The sequence below is a fragment of the Topomyia yanbarensis genome, chromosome 2 (genome assembly GCF_030247195.1).
Source record: "Topomyia yanbarensis strain Yona2022 chromosome 2, ASM3024719v1, whole genome shotgun sequence".
NCBI classification, from domain to species: Eukaryota; Metazoa; Arthropoda; class Insecta; order Diptera; family Culicidae; genus Topomyia; species Topomyia yanbarensis.
Window position 1 is genome coordinate 277,198,594 of NC_080671.1, and position 25,857 is coordinate 277,224,450.

Sequence of the window (25,857 nt, forward strand, 5' to 3'; positions counted from 1 at the left end):
ATAGCGCAAAAATAAATAAAATTTTGCAGCACATTCCAGCCGTGCTAAACGAAAAAATCGGCCGTAAGGGTAGCTCCAGCAGCTCCCGAAAACGTCCCCGCTTGGACGGCGATTGTGATCAGTCCTCTCCTAACTCTAATGAAGGCACCAAAGACATCGATTCCAACGTGAAAATTCCACTGGCAGTAAAAAAATCAGGCGAAGAATTGTTTTGGCTTTACCTGTCTGGTTTTGACCCGAAGGCTACAGAGGAAGACATACGAAATTTAGTGCAGTAAAACCTCAACACCAGCGAGACTGTTGACGTCCGTAAGTTAGTTCCCAAGGGCAAAAATCTTGAAATCACTGGGTACTCTCGACGAGGCTGTGGACAGGTTTTATAGCGAATTGGACTTAATTTTTCAACAACACGTGCCTCTGAGAAGACGAAAGCGCCGTTGCACAAATAAACGCCCCTGGTGGAACGATGAGCTGCGCAATCTGCGAAATCGGTTAAGGAAGGCTCGTAAACGATTTTTCCGGAAAAGAGGTGAAGATGATAAATCGTTTGTGCGAGATTTAGAGCGACAATTTCAATTATTGAATGCATCTTGCTTTCGATCATACATTTCACGACTTGAGAGTAACATGAAGGACGAGCCGAAGCAATTTTGCGGAACAAAACATCCACCCGTGGTTTTCCTGAAAACGTGAACTACCGTGACAGGACCTCAACGACACCTGCGGAGTCAGCAAATCTATTCTCGTCTTTCTTTTAAAGTGTGCTAAGTAATAACCCACCACCTTTGTCTGAATCGTACCTGAGTAGCCTGCCGACGTTCTCCTTGAATTTGCCTGTAACATCTTTCACCGAACGCGAAGTGTACACCAATCTACGTGGTGTTGACGGTTCAAAGGGACCAGGATCGGACGGAATACAACCATGTTTCGTCAAGGAATGCTCTTCATCGTTAGCTGTACCGATATCCATGCTTTTCAATCGATCTCTCGGTGAAAGTATTTTTCCCGCCAAGTGGAAGGAGGCTTTAATAACACCAATTCATAAAGCCGGTAACGTCCATGACGTCATAAATTACAGAGGAATTTCAATCCTGAGCTGCCTCCCAAAAGTTTTCGAAAGTATGCTGTTAGATATTCTGTACCCTGCAGTAAAACACATCATCACTACAGATCAGCATGGGTTTGTTAGAAAGCGCTCAACAACGACGAACTTAATGAGCTATGTCAACGCTGATTGATAAATTAGAGAAACGACAACAAATTGATGCAGTGTATGTAGATTTCTCCAAAGCCTTCCATCGCCTTCCTCATCAGCTAGCTGTTGAAAAGTTGAGGCGAATCGGATTTCCGGACTGGCTGACCAATTGGATCTTCTCGTACCTTACAAACCGCAGTGCATTTGTGCGACTTGGAACTGTACTTTCAGACCCATTCGACATCACATCGGGTGTACCTCAAGGGAGTCACCTTGGACCTCTTCTCTTCGTGCTCTTTGTGAATGACATTTGCAGCGAATTGACATCGTGCAAGGTGATGTACGCAGATGATCTGAAAATTTATCGCATCATAACAACTCTGGTAGATTGTTGTGCACTTCAGATGGACATAGATAGGATCATGAGTTGGTGTGATAGAAACGGAATGACTATAAACATTCAGAAATGCAACATAATCACATTCACACGAATACTCTCGCCAATTACGTTTGAGTATGCAGTGAGCGCTGCCCCAGTAAAACGAGTTTCATCAATCAAGGACCTTGGTGTTATACTTGACCGCAAGCTACGTTTCATCGAACACTTCAATGCAGTTACTGCTAAAGCCTTTGCAGTACTAGGACTCATCAAACGAAACACCCAAGATTTCAACGACGTCTACTGCCTGAAGGCACTGTCTGGTTCGCAGCATTCTAGAGTATGGAGTTATCGTTTGGGCCCCGTATCACACCGTACACATTAATCGCATAGAACGGGTGCAAAAGAGCTTCGTCCGGTATGCCCTTCGACGGCTTCCCTGGCGAAATCGATTTGAACTACCACCGTATGAGCATCGTTGTGCTCTTATCAACCTGCCTACGCTACGAAACAGGAGAGTTTTTCTGCAGCGACTTTTTGTGTTCGATCTTCTCGCTGACAATATTGACTGCCCTCTGCTTCTCGCTAAGCTGGACTTCAACGTTCCTGGTAGGTCTCTGCGGAGAATGGACTTCTTTCGGCGCTCTACTCATCGCACGCAGTACGGCCAGAATAACCCGGTAGATATTTGCTGTGAGCTCTTCAATAGCGTTTTTTATCATTTTGACTTTAACTTAAGTAGAGAAATGTTCAAAGTGAATATAGGTTTAAGTTAGTATAGTATTTCAGTCTGTACGAAAATTTATTAATTCAAAGACAATATATTAATTCAATTAATTAATTCATACATACATACACACACACATACATATGCGAACGAACGGAAAACCGGAAGCCCAGGGTGCATTGAGGCAGAAGCCCACCACGGCCTTCCACGGAGGAAGCTGTTTGCACAGTTCCAGGTGGAAAACACCGCCGGCAGGATTATAGCGCGAGTCATCCCAGTCTTCAGAGCCAATCCTTATCCCGAAGCTACGCGAGGGGGCAGCAGAGACAAAAAGGACAGGAGTCTAGTCCAGGGGCTTAACGAATCCCCCCGCCCCTACTGCGAGTAGCGGGGTTTTGCTAGGATATGGTGGTGGCTAGATTGGGCTCTGCTAAACCCCTAAAAAGCCATAATACCGAAAGCAGCTCCGACGAAGCGAGTCTTTGCCGCTTCTGCTATGATCCTAAGCTTTCAGTAATCGAATATCTTAACAATAAAAGCACCCTAGCCCAACCGGAGTGCCAACAGGCACATCAGGATCGACGCCAGTAACATCCTGATTATGGCATACTGGCCATGGCGAACGACAACGGACAGGACACGGATTTCGAATAAGACGGCGACTTTCGGCTGACAGGCGTGCTGTTCTACTCCCTGAAAAGGGAGGAAGAATGACACTGACCCTAAATGGCGAGTGGGCTAACAGCATGGCTACCTCCGTCCCAATAAAATCCTGGCAGGTCTCTGAGTACGTTCGAAACTCGTCATCATTTGGTAGGTGGTACTAGGTTGTGTTGGAGCATTCCCGATTTACACTACTCCCCATGAAGGATAGTGTCAACCCTTGCATGACTTCCCTGCTGCCTTTTGGCAGTATAGATAATCATGGGATCACGAGAGGCGACTATGTGCAGCGAGTGGAGATAGCGGCCCGGAGATGGGTCCAATAAAATGGAGAATAAACAAGCAAATAACATAAACGAAGCAGGCACGGCGAATCCGTTCGCCAGAGGTGGGTTAGTGAGGTCACCACCAGCAGCAACTGAACTCATTCAGCAAGAGCAGAAGCTGGAGAAGCAGCAGCAACAGCAGCAGCTACAACAACAGCCAGGGCAGAGCGGGATGAACTACACCCCACAGAAGCCAAAAGTGGTGGCAGCGAAGCACTTGGAGGAGGAGTTTGTGGATGCAAGAAACAATGTCCGTAAGGACATTAAATGGTCATCAGAATCCGCAAGGTGCTACTGTCTGTCGTAAATGAGTACGACACGGCAACGCGGAGGGCTGATGTAACCGAGCGAGCATTGGCGTCGGCTAAGGCTACTATCGTCCTAGCCCCTCCGAAGCACGGTAAGGAGAAGCAGATTGGTTTGTAGAAGTCTTCATGACTCCAAAGAGGACAAGATCCTCGACAGGAGACGGAAGACTAGGCGGGCCCAAAAAGCAGACGCTCGAGGATGCTGTGGCTGTTGCCGAAGAAAAAGACGACACCCAAAAGGGAGAAAGCTTGAGTACCGTTGTAGGTCGGAAGGGGAAGCACGGGAAACAGCAGAGGAAGAAGGAAGAGCAAAAAAGGAAGCAGAAGAAGGAAGGAAAACCTTCGGCCCGTCAGAAGCGCCAAAAGGAGATGCACTGATCGTCGAAGCGAACGATACGAAGTCCTACGCTGCTCTTCTCAAGAAAGTGAGAGAGGACCCAGAGCTGAAGGAGTTGGGAGAGAACGTCGTTAGAACGAGGCGCACGCAGAAGGGCGAGATGATCTTCGAGCTGAAGAAGGATGAAGATGCTTTGACCTCGGACACCTGGCGAGGAACTGCAAGGGACAGGACAGGTCTGCATTGTGCAGAAAATGCGGAGAAAAGGGGCACGTTGCTACAGACTGCACGAAGCAACCGAGGTGCTTGATCTGCAAACCGGAAGACGGAAACGACCACATGACGGGAGGCTTCAAATGCCCTGCCTACTTAAAGGCGAAGGCAGGCCAACGATGATGATGGAGATAACCCAGCTTAATCTCAAACATTGCGACATTGCACAGTAACTGTTGTGGCAGTCGACAACAGAAACGAAGTGCGACGTTGCAATTATTGCAGAACCGTATTGTGTTCCCCATGATAACGGTAACTGGGTTGTGGATAGTGCAGGGATGGGTGCAATACAAGTGATGGGCGGTTTCCCTGTTCAAGAGGTGGTGGATAACACACACGAAGGCTTCGTGATCGCCAGTTTCAACGGCGTATTCGTCTGTAGCTGCTACGCTCCCCCAAGGTGGACACCAGAGCAGTACAATCGGATGCTGGACGCACTAACTGACTCGTTAGTCGGACGAACACCGATTGTTATAGGAGGAGACTTTAACGCTTGTGCCGTGGAGTGGGGTAGCAGGCTGACCAGCGCAAGAGCTTACAGCCTATTGGAAGCAATGGCGAAGCTGGACGTAAGGCTGTGCAACGAAGGTTCCACTAGCACATTCCGCAAAGACGGCCGGGAATCCATCATAGACGTAACATTCTGCAGCGCGTCGCTGATGGATAACATAAATTGGCGAGTTAGTGAGCAGTATACATATAGCGACCACCAGGCTATCCACTACACCATTGGTCGGCGGAAATGTACTGTAACGCAAAGAGTGAGAACTGGCGTGCGGAAATGGAAAATAAAGGACTTCGACAAGGACCTTTTTGTGGAAGCACTTCCTGCTGACAACGTCACTCCAATTCCGAGCGCCGATGAGCTGTCGGAGACAGTAGCGAGGGCATGCGATATAACAACGCCGAGGAAAATGGAGCCGAGGAACTACCGGCGTCTGGCGTACTGGTGGAACGAAAGGCTCAGCATCTTCCGGGCTGCCTGTCTAAAAGCCAGAAGGCGCGTTCAAAGAGCAAGATCAGAGGCGGTCAGAGAAGAGTGTAAAGTAACATTGCGGGCGGCCAGGGCTGATTTTAAATGCGAGATAGTGCTAAGCAAGTCCACCTGCTATAAGGAGCTGTGCATAGAAGTAGACACTAACCCCTGGTGCAATGCATATCGTGTCGTTATGGTCAGGATCAAGGGTCCAATTACGCCAGCCGAAATGTGTGTGACAAACTAAAAATTATCGTGGAGAGTCTTTTCCCGAAGCACGACCCAATGCTAGTGACAATCAAGTTTCCAACGACGAACTCATTATTGTGGCAAAAGGGCTGAAAGCGAAGAAAGCTCCCAAACCGGATGGTATCCCCAACGTGGCACTGAAGGCTGCGATCCTGGCGTTTCCGGACATGTTCAGGATAGTCCTACATAAATGCTTGGACGAAGGCTACTTCCCGGATAGATGGAAGATCCAGAAGCTGATGTTGCTGCCAAAACCAGGGAAACCACCAGGACATCCAGCATCGTATCGGCCTATATGCCTGCTGGATACTCTCGGTAAACTTCTGGAAAGGGTCATCCTCAACAGGCTGACGACCTACGCTGAAAGTGAGAACGGATTATCGCAGAGGCAGTTCGGGTTCCGGAAAGGGATATCGACGGTGGACGCCATCCGCACAGTCAACGAGAGCGCGGAGAAAGCGTCGAAGCAAAAGAGAAGGGGAAACCGCTACTGCGCCGTGGTCACAATGGACGTGAAGAACGCGTTCAACAGTGCTAGCGGGGGGGGGGAGGCATCGCCGCAGCGCTGCACAGAATGCGGGTTACTTCCAGAATCGTGTACTGGTCTACGCAACGAACGTCGGGAAGAGGTCGATTAGGGTCACGGCGGGAGTACCTCAGTGTTCCATACTTGGCCCAACGCTCTGGAATATAATGTACAACGGAGTGTTAACACTGGAACTGCCCAGAGGAGTTGAGATCGTCGGTTTTGCAGATGATGTTGCCCTGACGATAACCGGTGAGACCCTTGAAGAGGTAGAGATGTTGATGGCAGAGACAATAGACATCGTGGAAGCCTGGATGGCTGAAGACAAGTTGCAGCTGGCTCATCACAAGACTGAGGTAGTGCTGGTCAGCAACTGTAAAAAAACCCAGCGTGTCGAGATCAGCGTCGGGGGACAGTCCATCCCATAGATGCGTGCGCTGAAGCACCTGGGTGTGATGGTCGACGATCTGTTAAATTACAACAGCCATATCGACTATGTATGTGAGAAGGCAGCACGAGACGTCTCCTGGCGGGTGTCTCATCCACAATACTAAGATATGGCGTACCGGCCTGGGCTGATGCGCTGAGCTCAACGCGGAACCGGACGAAGTTGACAAGCACGTTTCGCATAATGGCTGTTCGTGTCGCGAGTGCGTATAGCATGATATCGTCGGAGGCGGTATGTGTAATTGCCGGGATGATTCCCATCTGCATCACTCTGGCTGAGGACGTGGAATGCTACTAGCGGAGAAATGAACGTAATGCAAGGAGACTGGTCCGAGTGGACTCGTTGGCTAAGTGGCAGCAAGAGTGGGACAACGTGGAGAAAGGAAGGTGGACCCATCGACTCATCCCAAATGTGTCAGCTTGGATACATAGGAAACATGGAGAGGTGAACTTCTATCTGACGCAGTTTTTGTCAGGGCACGGATGCTTTCGGAAGTACCTGCATCGGTTTGGACACGCTTCGTCACCTCTTTGCCCGGAGTGTGTGAACGTGCAAAAGACGCCGGAACATGTAGTCTTCAAATGCCCTAGATTCGAGGAGGTCCGAAGGGGTATGCCTGGTTTGACAGTGGACAATATCGCCGAAGAGATGTGCTGCGACGAGCGTATCTGGCACGCTGTCATCAGAGTGGTTACAAGTATACTCTCCGAGCTGCAGAGAAAGTGGCGAAGGGACCAAAAAAGTAGCACCACTGGCTAGAACGTTGCCGGGAACTCTCCGACGGTGCAGACTAGGTCAATCGCCGGGGACCAGTTGAGTAGTTCGCGATATAGCACTAGGTTAGGGTCGTCGGGGTGCTAGTGAACCGGACGTCAGGCTTCACCAGAATCGCCGGACCGACCTCGACACCCTACCGGGTAGCTCGCGAGTAAGCTAGATCCACCGTCGGGGATTAGACCGAGTAGACCTTGTCGAATAGCTAGCAGTGGGTCAGTGGGGCGCCAGTGAACCGGAAGCTACGCTCCACCCGGAATCGCTGGATGGACCTCAGCACCTACTGGCTGGCCCGTTGAGTAGGCTAGCTCCACCGCCGGGGAGTAGACCGAATCGACGAAGCGGGGAGCTAAATGGCTCACAGAAAGGTACATCGGGTCGGAAGCAATCTACCGCCGGAGAATTCACGGTAGGGTAGATACGCCGCCGTGGACTACCCGACAGAATAGTGACGAAAAGGGGAGCTAATTGGTTCACGAGACAAACACCGATACAGAGAGAAATTCCGTTGCCGGGGAACTCTCAGTCGGAGTAGGATAATATTCGAGTTCACCTCGATAAAGCTGGAAGCTAAATGGCTCAACGAAGCGGCTATCGGTGTCGGGGTAAATTCCTCCGTCGGGGAACTATCGGTCGGAGGAGTGTGAGCTCATTGTTGGGGACTATCCAACTAGATGGTGATAAGGCCGAAGCTGAATGACTCACGGAAATACGAGCTAAATGGCTCAATGAATCAGCACCTAAACCGCTCACGGGGACGAGAGCTAAACGGCAACGTAGATAGATGGAGACAACAAGCAAGAGAAGAGTCGAGAGTTAAATCAAAGCTCATAGGTCGAGACACTCCATGAACCAAGCGAGGCTCTGAGATAGAGCAGAAGAAGGAGGTGCGACGGAAGCACAACGAACGCCCCCCCCCCCCACGAAGTAATACGATGACGTAGTTCCGTGGGGAAGAAGGGCGTAAAAAGTAAGAATGTTTTTAGTGGTTAGGCACGAACATGAGTCGTGAGTCTCACACAATGCCAATACACTACAGGCCAGGCTTTTGAAGCTTTTTTAACCTAACTATAAAAATCACATACATACGCACACACACAGGCATTTGCCGAATTCGAAGAACTGAGTCGAATGGCATATGACAGACGGCCTTCCGGGCCGGGATTAAGTTGACGATGTTCAGAGTGATTGCATAACCTTTTCTATAGGAGAAAGGCAAAAATGCGAATTTGCTGTGTGTCCGTACTTTTAAACCCGTAACTCCGGAACCGGAACTTGGAATTTAATGAAATTCAATAGCAGCCTATGGGAACGTTGTGTCTTTCATTTTAGACTAAGTTTGATGAAATTGGTTCAGCCATCTCCGAGTAACCGATGTGCATATTTTTGGTCACATACATACATACATATATATATATACACACACATACATACACACTCAGACATTTGCCGAATTCGACGAACTGAGTCGAATAGTATATGAAAGATGGCCCTCCGGGCCGGAATTATGTTGAGGATGGTCAGATTAATTGCATAACCTTTCTATAGGAGAAAGGCAAAAATATTTACTAAATAATGATAATACTCATAGTAGAGATCAATTATATTGTCTATTATTTGTGGTAAACAACTCTATTTTATATTCTTCTGAAGGAAAATTGTTGATAAAGCATCTACCAGTTAAGTAATGAAAAAACAATTAAAATCAGTCAACAAATCACTGAGATATGGCCTTTTTAATTAAAGGATTCAACTTTTATTCATTTTTTTAATTTAGACGTTATAGTTAACGTTAGATAGACAACCCCTATTTTCATATTTTTCAGCGCAGTATATAAATAACACCTTTTGTGCATTATAATAATTAAATGGTAAGGAAATAATTAAATGGTAAGGTTGTCTTCAAAACAGCGACCCGTATAAAGGAACCAAATAGTCTATGGACAAACATGGCTTCATGCTTGAAGTCTGGAAAAAACCCATTTATGGCCGCATACCTACCACATTCAAATCGTTATAACTTTCGATTCCGCCAATGAAATATTTAGAAACTTTCAGGGGATATACTTGATTACTATATCTTTCGAATGCTAATTATCACATAAGCAGACAAATATTTTTTTGTTTATAAATATATATCGCTCGAATCTCTCGATGGATCATTTTGAAATTCACTGAGAAGATACTTGGATCTTTCGAATGCCGTATGTCAAATTTATGGTCATTTTTTCTTAATAATGGTTTTAGACACACCGTGTCATAGCTTTTACTCAGCGAATTCTTAACCGTTTTTTTCAAACATGTTCTCAAATGAAAAGTACGGCATTCCTATTGAATTTCTTATCGATCAGAGTTCTGGTTTCGGAATTACAGAGTGATGAGTACGAACGAGCAGTGAATCCCGATTTCAACATATACGGTGATGAATGTATAAAAAGGTGAAATTTTTTTCCAAAATGCCACCACATCTGCTTGAATTTGTAGTTCTAGGTCACCAACATTCATTCAAAGTCTCTTTGGCCACATTGGTCACCATCGACGGTTTTGGAAGCCCCAGCGGAAGTATAAAAATTTAGAATAACAGCTACATGGATTGCTCAGTGATGTCTGGACCGATTTGACCAAACCAAACAGCAAAACTGTTATTAAATTGTATTTCGATCTATCTTCCGGTTGCGGAGTTATGGGTTGTGGAGTGCGGTCACAGAGAAAACTGCTATTCAAACCGATACCACGATGAAAGCAATTTTTTTTGCTATAATAGGAACATCTTGCATTTGCAGTTCTATGTTATTGGCGGCCCATCGAAATCTTGTTGGCCACATTGACCACCGTAGACGGTGCTGCAAGTGCCCGGAAAAATGGAAAATTCAAAATTAAATAAAAAACTCACATCAGTTTCTCTGAGATGGTTAGGCCGATTTTCAAAACTTAGTTTCAAGCATAAGGAATATTATTCCTATAGACTGCTATGAAATTTCGTACGGATCGGTTGAATGGAAATATAGAATGAATCGTCCGGTCACATAAGAAACTTTTGATCCCAAACGTCCTTAAAATGCATGAAACGTCAAGATTTTGTTATCCCAAGAAAATTGAGAAAAATAGACTTCTTTGGATAACTGATTTCGCACATTTTTGCTATTCTCATAGAGAAAGATTAAGCAATCGGGCGAGAATTTCGACAATCTGAACGAGACCTACAGGGTCGAGTCTCTTATACCATTCGATTCAGTTCGTCGAGATCGCAAAGTGTCTGTGTGTGTGTGTTAAATAATGTCACTCAATTTTCTCAGAGATGGCTGAACCGATTTGCACAAACTTAGTTTCAAATGAACGGTAAAACGCTGCCATAAGCTCCTATTGAATTTAGTTGATCCGACTTCCGGTTCCGGAGTTATGGGTTGAAGAGTACGGTCATACAGTAAATCTTTCTATGTAGATAAAAGTCAATGTTTGTATGTATATGATTTATGGACTCCCAAACGGCTTAAGCGATTGCCATAAAAATGTATACATAGTAGGCATTTGTGATGAAGCGTGTTTGTGTGCAATTGGTTGGGGATTGTCTGCCCGCTAGATGGCGCTTGGGAACAAATTGTGTTTTTCTCCTATTTTGTTGAAAGTCGCAGCAACGTGCGATGGGTATTAACTAGTTCCTTTATAAGCTGGTAACACCATAGTATCCGAACGATACATATTCTAATAGGTTCAACATTATTTGAATTTGCAGATCTAGATCTCTAATGACTATATCAAAGTAGCTTTGACCATATTGGCCGCCTATGACGGTTCTTGATGCCCCCGAGAAACTCGCCGAGTTTCTAAGCTAATGTCACACCTTTTTTCCACCGAACTCTTAACCGACTTTTACAAATTTAATTTCAAATGAAAGATATAGTACTCCTATTGACTGCTATTGAACTTCATTCAGTACTGACTTTTGGTTCCGGAGTTCCAGGAGGTTATTACGGTTATTACGGTATTGTATTGTATTACCTCATAGGTTAAAAGTCTATTGATATGAACATCAAATTACTTCACAGGCCTAGATCCCTGATGGTAAATCAAAGATTCTTGGAACAAATTGCCCACTATAGATAATTTCGGAAGTCCCTCGTTCTGAACATATTCCAGAAATAAAGCCACTTCGGTGATGACTGAACCAATTTTCACTAACCTGGTCTTAACTGGAAGGTATAATATGAAGTTGGCATTTGCACTCCGCATCCATCCCTCCCCTTCACAAAACTCTCACCCCCACCCCATCTCAGACCAACCTCACACCCACATTCCCTTCACCCACCTGTATACCAAAATATGTTAGGTTGTTCCCAACGCATCCTCTCCTCCCAATAATTATCCCCCTACCCCTACCCGATCAGAAACACATAACAGAAATATTTCAAAACTATAACTCGCATTGCTACTTGTTATAAATTTCTGTTATTTTAACTACTAACGAGACCTAATTTATAACACAATAGGTTACAAAAATTGTGTTCTGTTATAATCCTGTTATTTCATTCTGATCGGGTACCCTGCCCACCCTGCATTTCAAAATATGTTAGCATGAAGATAACATTGAATTCACGCTGATTAAGCTAACTAAATATTTTATTTTTGTTTGTTTCAAGTGTATCAGCGTCGAAATGTTGCTCGTGGCATACGTGCACCCATATATACTTACCAAGTGTAATAAGAATGTAATAGATATTTCCACAATGTTATTTTGAACGTAACCAGCTATTAAACCATAGCTTTGATAAATAAGAGGCACACTAGGTGGATTAAAATAGGTTTTTTTCTAGATCTCCACAGAAATCAACTAATGAGTCCCTAGAAATCGATGACTTTCAAATATTAATCACTTTTTGACTTTCAGTTTTGACATAAGAGTGTGTTTTATTTGGGGCATGCCCCAACTATCGAACACCCAACTAACGAACACCCCAACTAACGAATTTATGCTGTATAATATGATTAAAAATCACAGTGGCATGGCAGATGAGGGCTTTTAACTAGTGTCTAAGTTATTGTTATCGCTTATTGTCACATTTTCACAATATTTCTATTTGTCTATTTCAGATAAAACTGTAACTATCATCGAACCATGTCCCACAAAAACATCTGTTTTGGCGCTCGCAGTAACATGTTCTCTGATGGTTTTAGTTTATTTAATAACGTTGTTCTGCTACTACATGAAAAAATGGATAAAACCTCATAAAATCATGGCTTGAAAAACACCCAAGTGGATAAAGACGATATTTGGTTAGCTTTAGTTTTATTATTTATTGTGCTGTATTAGTTTAATTGGGGTAGTTTAAGATTGGATTAATTGAAAATCTACAGATCTATTATGATATTGATATGCTTAAAATCCAATAGGAAATGTATTTCTACGAAATAAGTACTGGTTAAAAAACTGCGTTCCATATGAATTAGACGACATTAAAAAGTAGTATTTATTTTGAAGACTTGTTAGATCCAGTTTCGCAGTTATTGTTTAGTGCCGCAGTAGTACCTTATTTGCTGAAGAATTACTCAGTAGACTCCAAAGATAATAACGAAAATTCCAACTTCCAGCAGGAATGTTCCCTTGTGATCGAATAAAACAGTATCAGTAGGTAACCTTTTTGGTATTAACGAATGCGCTAAAAAGAGACTTTTTACTAAACAAATTAGCAAAAAATCAAACAGCATAAAAATAATGCAATATTCTTTTTCTTACTCGGCCCTATTCTGCGCGGCGAGTGAGGTGACTCGCGGCGAGTCACTTGAGTCGCGCGATTCTGACAGGCGAATGCAATGAGAGAAGTCACTTCGGATGAACATCGATTAACTCTCACCTTATTCTTGAAATCGCAACTGAGTGACTAAAGTCGATGCGCCGTTACTTTTCGAGTCGATACCAAGTAGCCTAGTGACGGAAGTAATAATTGATGCGATATCGAAGGAAAATTTAAAGAAAAATGTTTTAGTTTGGATAACAAGTGCAAATAGGAGTATTAATAGTGATACTATTGAAAGTATGTTTCCAATATACGTTTTAGTCTTGTTAGGGAATAAGCTGTTTTGGAAAATGAATCTAAAATCCTTTTCTGGAAAAAATCAATACGATTCTTGGGATTGTTGGAAGGCTTTCTTGAACTAATAGTTCCATCATAACTAGGCAGAACGCTCCCTGTCAAAGGATCGTTGTACCAGCTCTTATTAATTGTGCAAAATCGCAGCTTATAAACTAGAGGCCAGCATAAAACGTTGACGAATACACTTCATCTGCACTTTGTAAATTTACCGTTATGTAGTTTTATGATGCATTCAAACCTGTTATGGGATTTTCGATTGATTGACACCGGTGTAGTGGAGTGCACTGGAACTGCACCATTTTTGCACTTTCTAGCAAAAGTGCAGAAAACTGGGTGTGTTCCATTGACACTTCTGCTAGAAAGTGCAAAATTAGTGCACTCCACTACACCGGTGCACATCAATCGAAAATCCTATTAGTATTGACCCTTTCCTTAACTCTGAACCCCCATAACTGAAATTCAAATAAAGGTAACTGTTCCGAATCACGGCTATTTCGAGAAACGTTTTTTGGAAGTTGGCCTGTGTTACAACTAATGAAAAAAATCTTGAAAGCTTGAAAGCATTTACAACTGAAAAAAGGAGTTCCTACTAACAGTGAATGAGGATCCGCCGAACTAGGTGGACTTTAGCTCGTAATCGAAAGCGCAAACAAATCTGCGATCCACACGTTTTTTCGATATACTCAAACGACTTAAACAAGGGCTATGACAAACTTAAATCCGACTGAGCGGTAGCGAATAAAGCGATGTGACGTCACTACATTAGGTATTGACAGTATTTTATTTTTGTTAAATACTATTACTATCCTATTGTTACTAATGCTTCCATGACCTGACTTGAAGCGTATGCGTTAGAGTAAATTATGTCAAAAGACCTTCAGTGTGATCAATTCTCAAAAATCACATGCCAAGTAACCGTTATGCCAAACAGGCAATTTGTGAGGGACCAAAAACAAAAAACTAAGCTCAATCAATTAGTTTCAACGTCACAAATGCTTAGTGTGGAAGTTTTCCGTGACGTAATTTTTTGTCGGTTCCGACAGCATGAAGTACAAAGCTACTTTACCCTCCTCCGGACATGCCGCAGACTTAGGTAATTCGCATTTCTAATGCCAAAAGATCCTGACTCCTGCGGTAGCAGACAAAGGGTTAAGTCGCCGGGAAACTAAGCTTGCTCATATGACCCTTTCCACGCTTTTCTAAATTTTCTTCCTTCAACTCCTGACGCTCCCTTGAGTACTATGCAGAGGTGGGTAAGAAAACCAACCGGTACGTACATACACTGGTATAGTTCCCAAAATCTCAACACGTGTAAACGAGTGATGCACATCGTACTCGGTTCGGATTTCGTTCACACGGTAAACGAAAAAAAACCTCCACCGACTCTCAGTTTATAAAACCAAACCGAGCCACTCAGCACCGTTTACATGTGTGTACGAATTTTAACTTGTGTTGATGTATTCTCAGCAGCGGTTTCGGTTTGGCTTTAGAAAACCGAGCCTGGCTTTTTCTGTACACGGTGCTTCGGTTGAAAGAAGAAGCAGTAAATTCGTCTGCAGTGCTGCCGAATAGACAACTGAATTGAGTTCAATTAGTTGAGAGTTAATGGGGTAATATCTAAATGGCTGGTTCTGAGCAGTTGTTAAAAGTTCAACAATTGATGTTTGTTTCAATGCTGAACCATGAAATGTAGATATGTTTGATTTGGAAAAGTTGTCTAGAGCATACAAATTGATGTTAATGTCAAAATGTTTAAATTGAAATTAAAGAAAACAATGAAATCAGCGATGTCAATAAAATAACAAAAACAATAAAATCAATTAAATTAATGAAATGAATAAAATTAATTAAATCAATTAAACATGACTTGAATCACATGAAACTTCACATTAACACTCAATGTATTCAAAGTGGCCTGTATTTATATCGCCAATAGTCGTATCAATGAGATCTAATCCATGTCTGTTTGCGCTTAGGCGATTCTCGAATAATCTCGAGCACACACTCGCATTATGTATTTTGTATTATTATTACTGCTACGGCGCATCGTATTGATACATCTATCCTTGCACAGAGGCAATTGCGTGTATGTATGTGTTATTCACATATGGTAAGCAACTCAGACGCAAGTGGGGGGAAACTCACGATTAGGTTCTTATTTACTCAGTGCTGGTAATACGTATTTCTGTTATTTTTGCTGTTACTGTACATCGTTTTGAAACATCTAGAAGGTTTGGTCGCGAACATTCGAGTTTAGAGAAAGCTACCACTAAATTATTCAATTGCAATAAAACAATTCATTGAGAACAGCAACCAACTAACGAATAGCAAAAATACTTTCATTTTATAGCCCGCCTTTAAAAACTAAGTTTCTTTAAAATATTTCCGGCGATACAAGTCGATGTGTGTATGTAAATCTATTGCAGAACAATTAATTTTTTAAAAATGTTGCGCAATTATTTGAATAAAAAAATGTTCACATTGTGTCCAATCACGAAGTTGTCTGTCTCATTACAACAAAACATGTAAAACGACCTTCAATCATTAATGTGAATATTGGTCCACAATGTACACATGCTAGTTGTTAAATCATCATGAATAGGCCGCCATTTTGAATTGCTAATTTACGACGCAATTCAAGTTTCGTTTCCTTGGAAATATATGCCTATTTAAATATACACGCTTTTAAATGCTTAATCGTCGTGAAAATAACACCATGTTGGGATGCAAAATGACGACGAATAACAATTTTTAATCTCTACACAACTTTTCGATACCAAAAATACTCTTTTTTCATGATATTTTTACCATTAAAACGTTATTGAATACCAGTAGTATTGAATATAGCTCGTCATTTCAGATTTTAAATGACGGCAGGCATCAATTTGCGATCTTTTGACATATTTCTTATATTTAAAATGTCCATGTCGCGTGATTCTAGATGACAGAATATCCTGTCATCTTAAATTATACTATACTGTCATCTTAAATTTTGATCTGCTATCATAGGTATAAAAATAGCGGAGGCTGTTAAATTTCCTTTTATTTTCGATTTTTGGGCAGTTTCCCATACCAAACATACCCTTATTGCAAACTTTCTGATGATAAATCATTATGAAAATGTCGCAATATTGAGTTAAGGAACGCCATTCATGACCACGAACATAATTTATTTGAACAGAAATATGTCTGAAGTCATTTTTTCAATTACTGAAAATATACCTTATATTATAAAAAAAATTGTTTAGAATTCTTAATAAAAATACTAGCAGCACTAGCATAGCCGATAAACATCAACCCGAATACACAACCGCAACACAACCGAAGTTTGGTTTCGTTATTCTCGTGTTTCCTTCCCATACTCGTGCACCGGTAAACGAAAATCAAAACCAAACCGCGGTGCTGTGTAAACGAAACTCGGTTTGGTTTTCGTGTCTCGTATAAACACAACCAGCGATAAGACCGCACACAATGTAAAGGAAACATAAACACTTGTGAAAATTTGGTTTACCGTGCCGGTACTAACCGGTATTTTCCCATCTCTGGTACTATGGCTCTTAGTATTGAAAAATATACTTTACCTTCCAGTCCCTTGCCAATTAAATGCCGTAACAGCAGTTGACTTTATACCAAATGACTGTGCCAAACGACCCAGATCAGAGACCACATTTCGAGGCATTATTTGTTATTACATTGAAGCGAATATATTGATTATAATTTATAGGCATTCCATCGATTGTAGGTCAAATAAAGGACGAAATAGTCCGGTTCACTAGCCTACTATACTAAACCAGTTTTTAAACACCTGGTGATCCAATTGTGCGTTTAGCGAGCCCATCACTAGCAGAAATATTGACAATAAACCAATTATTGATCAATATATTGATCGTGTCAGGACATTTTGAAAATATTGATTTCGTAGAATTCAAATGGGATTGACGTATTGAAGCAGTCTTGACAATATTTTTATTGACAATATTCTTGTCTCGTATAGGGTCCACTTTTCATTTATCCAAACTATAGCGGCCCTACACGAGTAGAAATATTGTCAATAAATCATTTATTGATCAATATATTGATCGTGTAAAGCCAATTTAAAAATATTGATGGATTGAAGCAGTCTTGTCATTAAGCGGACCCTACACGTGCAGAAATATTGTCAATAAATCGATTATTGATCAATATATTGATCGTGTAAGGGTGTCTTGAAAATGTTGATCATGTAGAAATCAAATGGGATTGACGTATTGAAGCAGTCTTGACAATATTTTTATTGACAATATTCTTGTTCCGTGTAGGGTCCGCTTTATATTTATTCACAATATTTCTGTCTCGTGTAGGGTTTGATTGAGACAACGCACCATGATGTTTTTGGGGGAGCTTGGGTTGCTTATCTATCCTTCCGGCCATCATATCGTATAGTAGATACACTTAATATGTGTATCTACAAATGAGATATGATACCTGGTGCAGAAAGTGCACTAATTCCCTGGCAATCTTCTTTCATTTGATTGTCTACTCAGGAAATCATTTTCCGTACCCAAATATCACATGTGACGCCAGTGATAAATGGAGAATATCGTTTGAAAATAATGATCCTGTAAGGACACTATGAAAATATTGATTCTGGGAAATTCAAAAGCGGACCCTACACGTGTAAAAATATTGTCAATAAATCGATTATTGATCAATATATTGATCATGTAAGGGTATCTTGAAAATATTGATCATGTAGAACTCAAACGGGATTGACGTATAGCGTAGACGTATATTGATCAATAATTGGTTTATTGACAATATTTGCTTGTGTAGGGTCCGCTTATTGAAGCAGTCTTGACAATATTTTTATGGACAATATTCTTGTCCAGTGTACTGCCTATGATCGTATATCAGTCCCGTAAAGATAGGAAATCCCATAGAAAACGGGACAACTATGCGATCATGGGTAGTGTAGGGTCCGCTAAATGGGATTGACGGATTAAAGTAGTTTTGTCATTATTTTTATTGACAATATTCTTGTCTCGTGTAGGGATCGCTTAAGGGCCGCTTTGCAATCCCCGCTATCCCCCTCTAGCGGACCCTACACGAGACAGAAATATTGTCAATAATTATATTGACAAGACTGCTTCAATCCATCAATCCCATTTAAATTCTACAGAATCAATATTTTCAAGATGACCTTAAGCGGACCCTACACGAGGAGAAATATTGACAATAAATCATATATTGATCAATATATTGATGGTGTAAGGTCATCTTGAAAATATGGATTCTGTAGAATTTAAATGGGATTGAAGCAGTCTTGTCAATGAGCGAACCCTACACGGGACAAGAATATTGTCAATAAGAATATTGTCAAGACTGCTTCAATATGTCAATCCCATTTGTTTTCTACATGATCAATATTTTCGAGATACCCTTACACGATCAATATTCAATCGATTTATTGACAATATTTCTGCACATGTAGGGTTCGCTATAGATTTATTGTCAATATGCTGCTCGTGTAGGGTCCGCTTATAAAATCAATACCGTCAATACTCTGCCGTTCTACGCATAATTGTCACATGTTTATAGGGAATCTCAAAGAACAACGGATCTCAAACTTTTTCGTAGCACGGACCCTTTAGAAATTGCCCTGAGTCAGGACCCCCGCGGATAAACATCGATTTTGTATACTACCAATATGTTATTTTCAGTTTGTTAGGAAACAAGACTTGAATTTCTAATCTGCACTCGGAAAATATATTTTGTATGCTATCAATATGTTATTTTCAGTTTGTTAGGAAACAAGACTTGAATTTCTAATCTGCACTCGGAAAATATATTTTTCTTCGCGCATCCCCAGCAATGACTTCGCGGCCCCCTAGAGGTCCACGGCCACAGGTTGAGAATCACTGCCATAGAACATGGGACAATTATGCGAATAACGGCAGTACTGTGTATTGGCAAAAATATGGAACGTTTGAGGGCCGCTTAAGAAGAAAGGAGAAGGGGTTGACAGGGGGTGCAGCACCCAACCGCATTCCTTCCATTTGAAACTAAGTTAGTGGAAATTGGTTCAGTTATCATTGACTTTAGTTCTGGAATATAGCCGGAGCCCGGAACTTTCAGAATTATCGATAGTGAACAATATATTCGATGAATCTTTGACTGGCCATCAGTGATTTAGGTCTATAAATCGAAATATCTATTGAAATGGATTTGATGTCAATTTCAATAGATTTGAAACTCTGAAGCATTGCGATTGTACTGGTTTATATGGGAAATTCCTATGTGACCGCAGTAACCAATCTGCTACTCCAGAATCAAAAGTCAGACCTAAAAGATTCAAGGACAATCTATGGGAGTATTGTATCTTTCATTTGAAATCAAGTTTGCAAAAATTTAGCCGATTTTTGCTGAGAAATAAGTGTGACATTCACGTAGGAGCTTGGGAAGTTCCCCTGAGGTATCAAAAACCGTCATAGATGGCCAATGTGGTCGAAGTTACTTTGATCGGTGACCGAACTCTATAACTTGTAACTCCGGAAGTCGACAAAAAATTCAATAGCAGCTTGTGTGAGCGTTATACTGATCTCGACCAACTGAATCGAATGGTATATGACAGTCGGCTATCCAAACTTTGGTTGGAAAGTCGATTTTTGGATTGCATAGACTTTCTTTATATGAGAAAGGCGTACAGGTTCCAATACTTTGTCCTCCAGATACGCCCCCACCCACTCCCAAAAACCACCCAGTAATGTTCAATGTACCAGGCCTAGCAACATCTCCTTGCCATATTTCTTAAAAATTGGACTGGTTAATAAGTAGGAAGCGAACATTGATTCATAATGCTTCAAGACTCCCTTCTCAATTCTAGGGCACGCAACCACGCACTATTGCAATCACCTTGGTGTAAGGTTAATGTCAATAAAAGATAAATTTATATTTTTTTGTCAAAGTTGGAGCGAATCCTATACATGTCATCTAAAAAAATATAAGAAACTATATTTAATGTAACATGTCTAAGAAATAAATCCCTGAGTTACATGAAACGATAGTCCTTCATAACGCTCACGGAAAACCGTGCGTTCGATAGTAACTTTGCCAATAAAGAACAACGAATACTGATACATACAACCTACCGACGTAGGTGAAGAGTTAACGCATATAGATTGTTGAGATTGCAGTGATAAATAATATCAGTAATCTGCTCTCGGGTGTGGTGAATTACGCATCGCGACTGAACAATCCGGATATTTCTGATCATGACAATGTATAACAAAATTCCAGGTCGATCGATATTGAGCCACTACTTTTCAATCTTTATCACATGCGCATCTCCCTCGTTGATTCATTTAACTCTATTTATCTATACTGGACTAACTGTATTGTATATACTGTCAAATGAATCTTTTAACATAACAAAATTTATAGTTTAAATTACTTCGGGCATATTTTGTTTTCATCATTTGAATCACTGTATACGGCAACGCGAATCCTCGCAAATCTGATGCTATTGATCAATCGCGTACCTTTGGAGTTGCGAGTTAAAATATGTTAATATTGTGACAAGTAACTTTGGGACATTGTTGATATATATCCTGGTTTCGGAATCGGATTGGGCTGGTCATAAAAGCATCTACAACAGAATACTTGAAAGCAAGAGGCACAAGAACGATTTATTCACTCCCACACCCAGAGAAACAATTGACGGTGGCGATATCGATTTGGTCGATGAGTTCGTGTTTTTGAACTCACTGACTACTTCCGACAATAACACCAGCAGAGAAATGTATAAATGTTTTGATTTCTGGTAGAAAAATGTTTTTATTTTGGCTTCCTTTCGCTCGAACAAATCAAGCTACCACGCCAGCTATAGAATGTTCATTAGATCGATTGTTCTCATCGGCGACTGGTTATGTGTCCCAAAATGATAAATAAAAATTATTTTTTCAATGATTTCGCTCTTAATAATGAAAAGTAGCAGCATCAGAACATTCAATAACATTCGTACCACGAAAGCTCCATGACATCGATTCTCGTTGGTAGTCGTCAATTGCTAATGGGAAGACGAACTTTTCCACGAGGGAGTTAGCAACAAACACAAATTGTTGCACAGTAATTCCACCTGGCTTCCGACACGTAATTCCTCCGTAAATCTCACCGGTTGAACTCGGACTCGACCCTTTCAGTGGGGCATTTCAGTCACAGAAATTCAGCAGCCCTTTACCTGCTCACTGAACGGTAATTTGTCAGGTGTTTCGCGTTTGCCTATCTCGTCCCACTTGTCACCTTGATTTCAGAGGTCATATTGCCACTAGCGTCAACATCGGGCATCCTTGCAGTGGTTCCTTTATTAGGTATAGACTTATCCAGCTGCGTTAGTATTGTGCCGTTTTGACGTTTAAATTGGGAGGAAAACAAATCATTTGCACTGCGAATTGGGAGGAAAACAAACCGCTTGTGGGCTTAAGGGGAGGGCGGTAGTATAAAAATGCGAGATCTCCGTGTGCGTATTTTAAACGTCAGATATCTCAATAGATTACATTTCCGGTTTGAGACGGCTATCATTTGTGTAATGCATGTTCATCATTCTTCTGCTGCTGCTGCTGAAAATACCGGAATGTTAGTTTGCAGGCTGTACGTACTTTTAAAGCAGCAAAACTGGTTTAGTAACACTTACCATACGCCCAAGAGTTATCTTTTCAAGCACAGAATATGATTTTTTAAAAAACAATTACACATCAGCAGCAAAATGTAATAAAAACAATATGGCTAACGTTGATTTGACATTTCGCGAAATGAACTCCGTGTCACTTGTGGTTCATTTTGTCACTCACCCTGAAATGAACCTCTCACGTCACCCGACTCGACTCGTAGAATTGAAGAATCAAAGCAAAACTAAAACGTGTTGTGAGACACCTGTCTGTCAGGCCTGCAATTACAAAAAGGATGATGCACACCAAAAAAATCTGAATTTTATCGTTGACGTAATTGCAAACATGACACAATTGAACAAACCGTAATTTACGAAATGACGGAACATTACCGTGTTCCATTTAATTTTACATGAAACATATACTTTACATGCGCGATGACATAAAATTACACTCTACCATTCAGAACAAACGCTGTATGTGGAGTAAAATTACATGATTTACGAAATTAAACGTCATGTAAAATTAAAATCAAACGTAAAACTAAGTCATTTTTGATGCTCGTATATGTCAGGGTCAGAAGACGTAAATTTACACTATTTTTTTATAGGTGTGTGGGTTAATTTTTATAGAGGAAGTGAATTTCTAAACGATATTCTTACAGGTAAATACAAATTATTTTGTTATGGAATATAAAAGTGATGGTAAGAAACTACTTTTACTTTATTGCGCAATTTGGTAAAGTTATAGTTCATGAAGTTTTGAAGTATTGCGAAACCTACTCTGAATTATAAAAAGTTATGTTATTTTTGTAATATTGCGACCATGAACGTCCTGCATTACGTCGGAGAATGAGTCCGTCCAATAAAGGAAGGATATGCGTTTTTCGCAGCTTTTCTTACTTGCAATATCCGCCGAAGTTAAATGAGCTGAACATATAATTTCGGCGCTTACCGGAGAAGTGCAAGAGCTGCTTTCATTTATGAAACACTGGTTTTGAAAAAGGTGGTAAAACTTCCGGATGCACCAAAATAGCTCAGGCACGCGTGAACAACACATTTTTTTCTTTTCTGAAAAATAACCAATGTCAGCGGTTATTAAAACAGAAAACTATTTAAGTAACGTCAGATTTTTGCAGTTATATCTTTGATAGATTTGTATAACTTACCTAACGTTTTTCTTGCCGTTTTGGATTCCGTGTTAAAAATTTCGTAAATATCAAAAAAATTTACCGTAGTTTGACGGATGTCAAATTTCCCATCATCATTTTTACATACTTGCCATTTGTGAGTCAATCACGCTTTGATTCGCCAATAGGGTGACAAAAGTCATGTGACAGTGAAGTGAGTTTTGGCGTCTCACCTCACTCGCCGCGCAGAATAGGGCCGAGTAGTAGATACAGAACCAGTTTTGATTTGGATGAAATTTTGTTCCAAGATAGATTCCCTATCTACCATCAAAAATTCAAGTTGGGCACTTTTAAGGAAAAAAAAAGTTATTCGAAAAAAACTTTTCCTTGTCCAAGCTGAATTTTTTTTCTCAGTGTGTTTTTGGTTTTTTTTTGTAAATCGACTTTAAATTTTTAAAATCGATTTTTTTCAGTGTAGCAGTCAATGAAATTTTTTTTCAATATTTTTATTCAAATATTTGACTAATTTTGTGAAAATCACTCCTACAACATTTTTTGCAGGATTTGTCATTTTTAGATTACAGCCATTTGAAAAAATATTTGGCCCTTTTCAAAAGACAGTCTAGGTCATTTTTGGAAAAACGAAGTATGCAAAGTGGCTTTTAGTGACAAAGTTCTCATGTACAGAAAGTTTCATTAAAAACTGAGAGGGTGCTGCCAACATTTGTTTAAGTTGGCGCGAAATTCGTCTGATATTTAAGTTCCAAAGCTGCGAGTGACATACTTAAAGCTGTTTTTACAGCTGTCAATTCCAAATACCTATCCATTGGTCAACATTTGGAATGGGTCGCCCTTGTGATTGGATTTAACCATTCGAGAAAAAAAACTCGAACTGTCAAATTTCAATCAAAAGTTAAAAAAGTTCGCCAAACGGTCTACAGCCTAAAATTATATATGATGTTTTTTTCTAGACGTAGAAACTGATTCTGGTTACAACCCTAATAAAAAAATTATACACGTACATTAACCCATATAGTCCAACGATTCCACGTATACTTTGGATGATTCTCTGAACAGGTCGTTAGGCTCTTGGATCATAAGATGTTTAACCCATTATGTCCTAGCGTATGAAATTTCATACGCAAAAACAACACATTTCTGGATCATACTTGTTATACAATAAAGCCGTTTTCAAACTTCTGGTCTTCTGTGAATGTTAATTAATACCCTATAGTTTATAATGTGTATGCTCAATAATCATTTTTTATTAAATTCCATTGTGTTTTCGAATGTCAAAGTTGGATAAAATTCAAACCAAAATGTGAACAATACATATTATTAATTTTCTCTTCTAAATCACTAGTTCTTGTTTCGGATTGTGAACGAATGGCCATAAGAGATGTGAAAGATGTGGCTCAGTGCGAAAAAATGGAAGAAATTGGTGAAACAATTGCAAACATTCTGCTGGTAGTTCAACGTATGAAATTTCATACGCTAGGCTGAACCGATATCTTTTTTCCCAAGGCAAAATTATTTCCTCTTTAGGATTAGGAGGAGATTTACAATTTTCTCGCTGATTTTAAAGTTGAATCAGTACATTTAAGGCTAACAAATGCTTAATACGTAGCAAATCATACCTGGTTCTACCCGGAATATTTTTTATGTAAATTCTCGTAAGAAAATGTTCTTTTTCTTAAAATAATTACTAAGTTTGAGGGAAAGATGGTTTGATGCAACGAACCAATCATGAGACGAAACGGCACGAGAGAGGAGAGTAGTGTTAAAATCATTCAAAAAAGCTGCTAAATGAATGATCTCGCAAGGTTGAAGATATTATTCGATTTTATGCTGAGTATAAAGATTTTAGCCGAATTTTCTCTGTAATGATTTTTTGATACCCTATCAGCCCAGCGTATGAAATTTCATACGTTAGTTTTTTTCGCAACGAAACGGTCCAAAGTGGTTATTTTATTTTTCCCATACGTAATTCGGCATAATATGAGAGCTCACGAAGTATTTTATAAATTACCAAAAGTTTTAACATAGCTGGGTTATAATGGGTTAATAGGGAACCCAATCACTATGATGCGAGTTTTATTTGGAAAAGTGAAAGGCAATTTGTTTATCATACTATCGAAGAAAAGAAAAAAGTTGTATGAAAAAATATTGCAAATTATCGGCATTATGGCCACGTCCTCGCTATTTTTTCGCAGAGGCTTGCGGTGAACACTCTCCCAGATGAACCGCTCAACTGAAATCAAAAAGTAAGAAAGTTATTAAAGAAAAATGTATTCTGGTGTATTTGAACGATTTCGGCATTCAAAAAAAATTCTGCTATAAAAAAACTGTGTTGATAACCAAATTTATGTTAAAATATCATTACAAAGAATCAAAATATTTCTGATGAAAAATGAACCATTCAAGGACACGAGAATGTAAATACGAACTAGGGTTGTGGTACCGGTAATACCGGTACCGAAAATCCCGGGAATACCGACCCATTTTTAGTACCGTAATACCGGTACTGAACAAAAGCCAGTTCCGGTATTTTCGGCACTATACAATTTTTATGACAAATATGTTAGCTCTGCAGGGGGATATATTTCAAAATATTAATTTAATTACGTTAATTTGCCTTCTAGATAAATCGTTGAGATAACACCTTTGTGTGGGAAGGAGGTGGGGCCATCATCATAATAATTCTAGAAGTTAAAGTTTTATTAGTGACATTCTGATTGGTTTCCATTATTCACTGGGTGGCGCGTAATAAGACTATGGTCTAAGTCATGTCTGTATTTGGTTTGCTCTTAAACCTT

At 40.6% G+C, this 25,857-nt stretch overlaps 1 protein-coding gene across 3 annotated transcripts in view; it reads left to right on the forward strand.

The window, feature by feature from the left end:
- Positions 1–25,857, forward strand: part of LOC131683179 (uncharacterized) — a 933,050-nt gene that overhangs the window by 876,916 nt on the left and 30,277 nt on the right. For 2 of the 3 annotated variants that reach the window (XM_058965019.1, XM_058965022.1), the window contains one exon: positions 12,270–12,812. In XM_058965019.1, the coding sequence (XP_058821002.1) occupies positions 12,270–12,421 (152 nt within the window). In that variant the 3' untranslated portion in view covers positions 12,422–12,812. Of the gene's footprint in view, positions 1–12,269; positions 12,813–25,857 lie in introns of those variants that run through there. The other variant, XM_058965020.1, reaches the window with a different exon arrangement.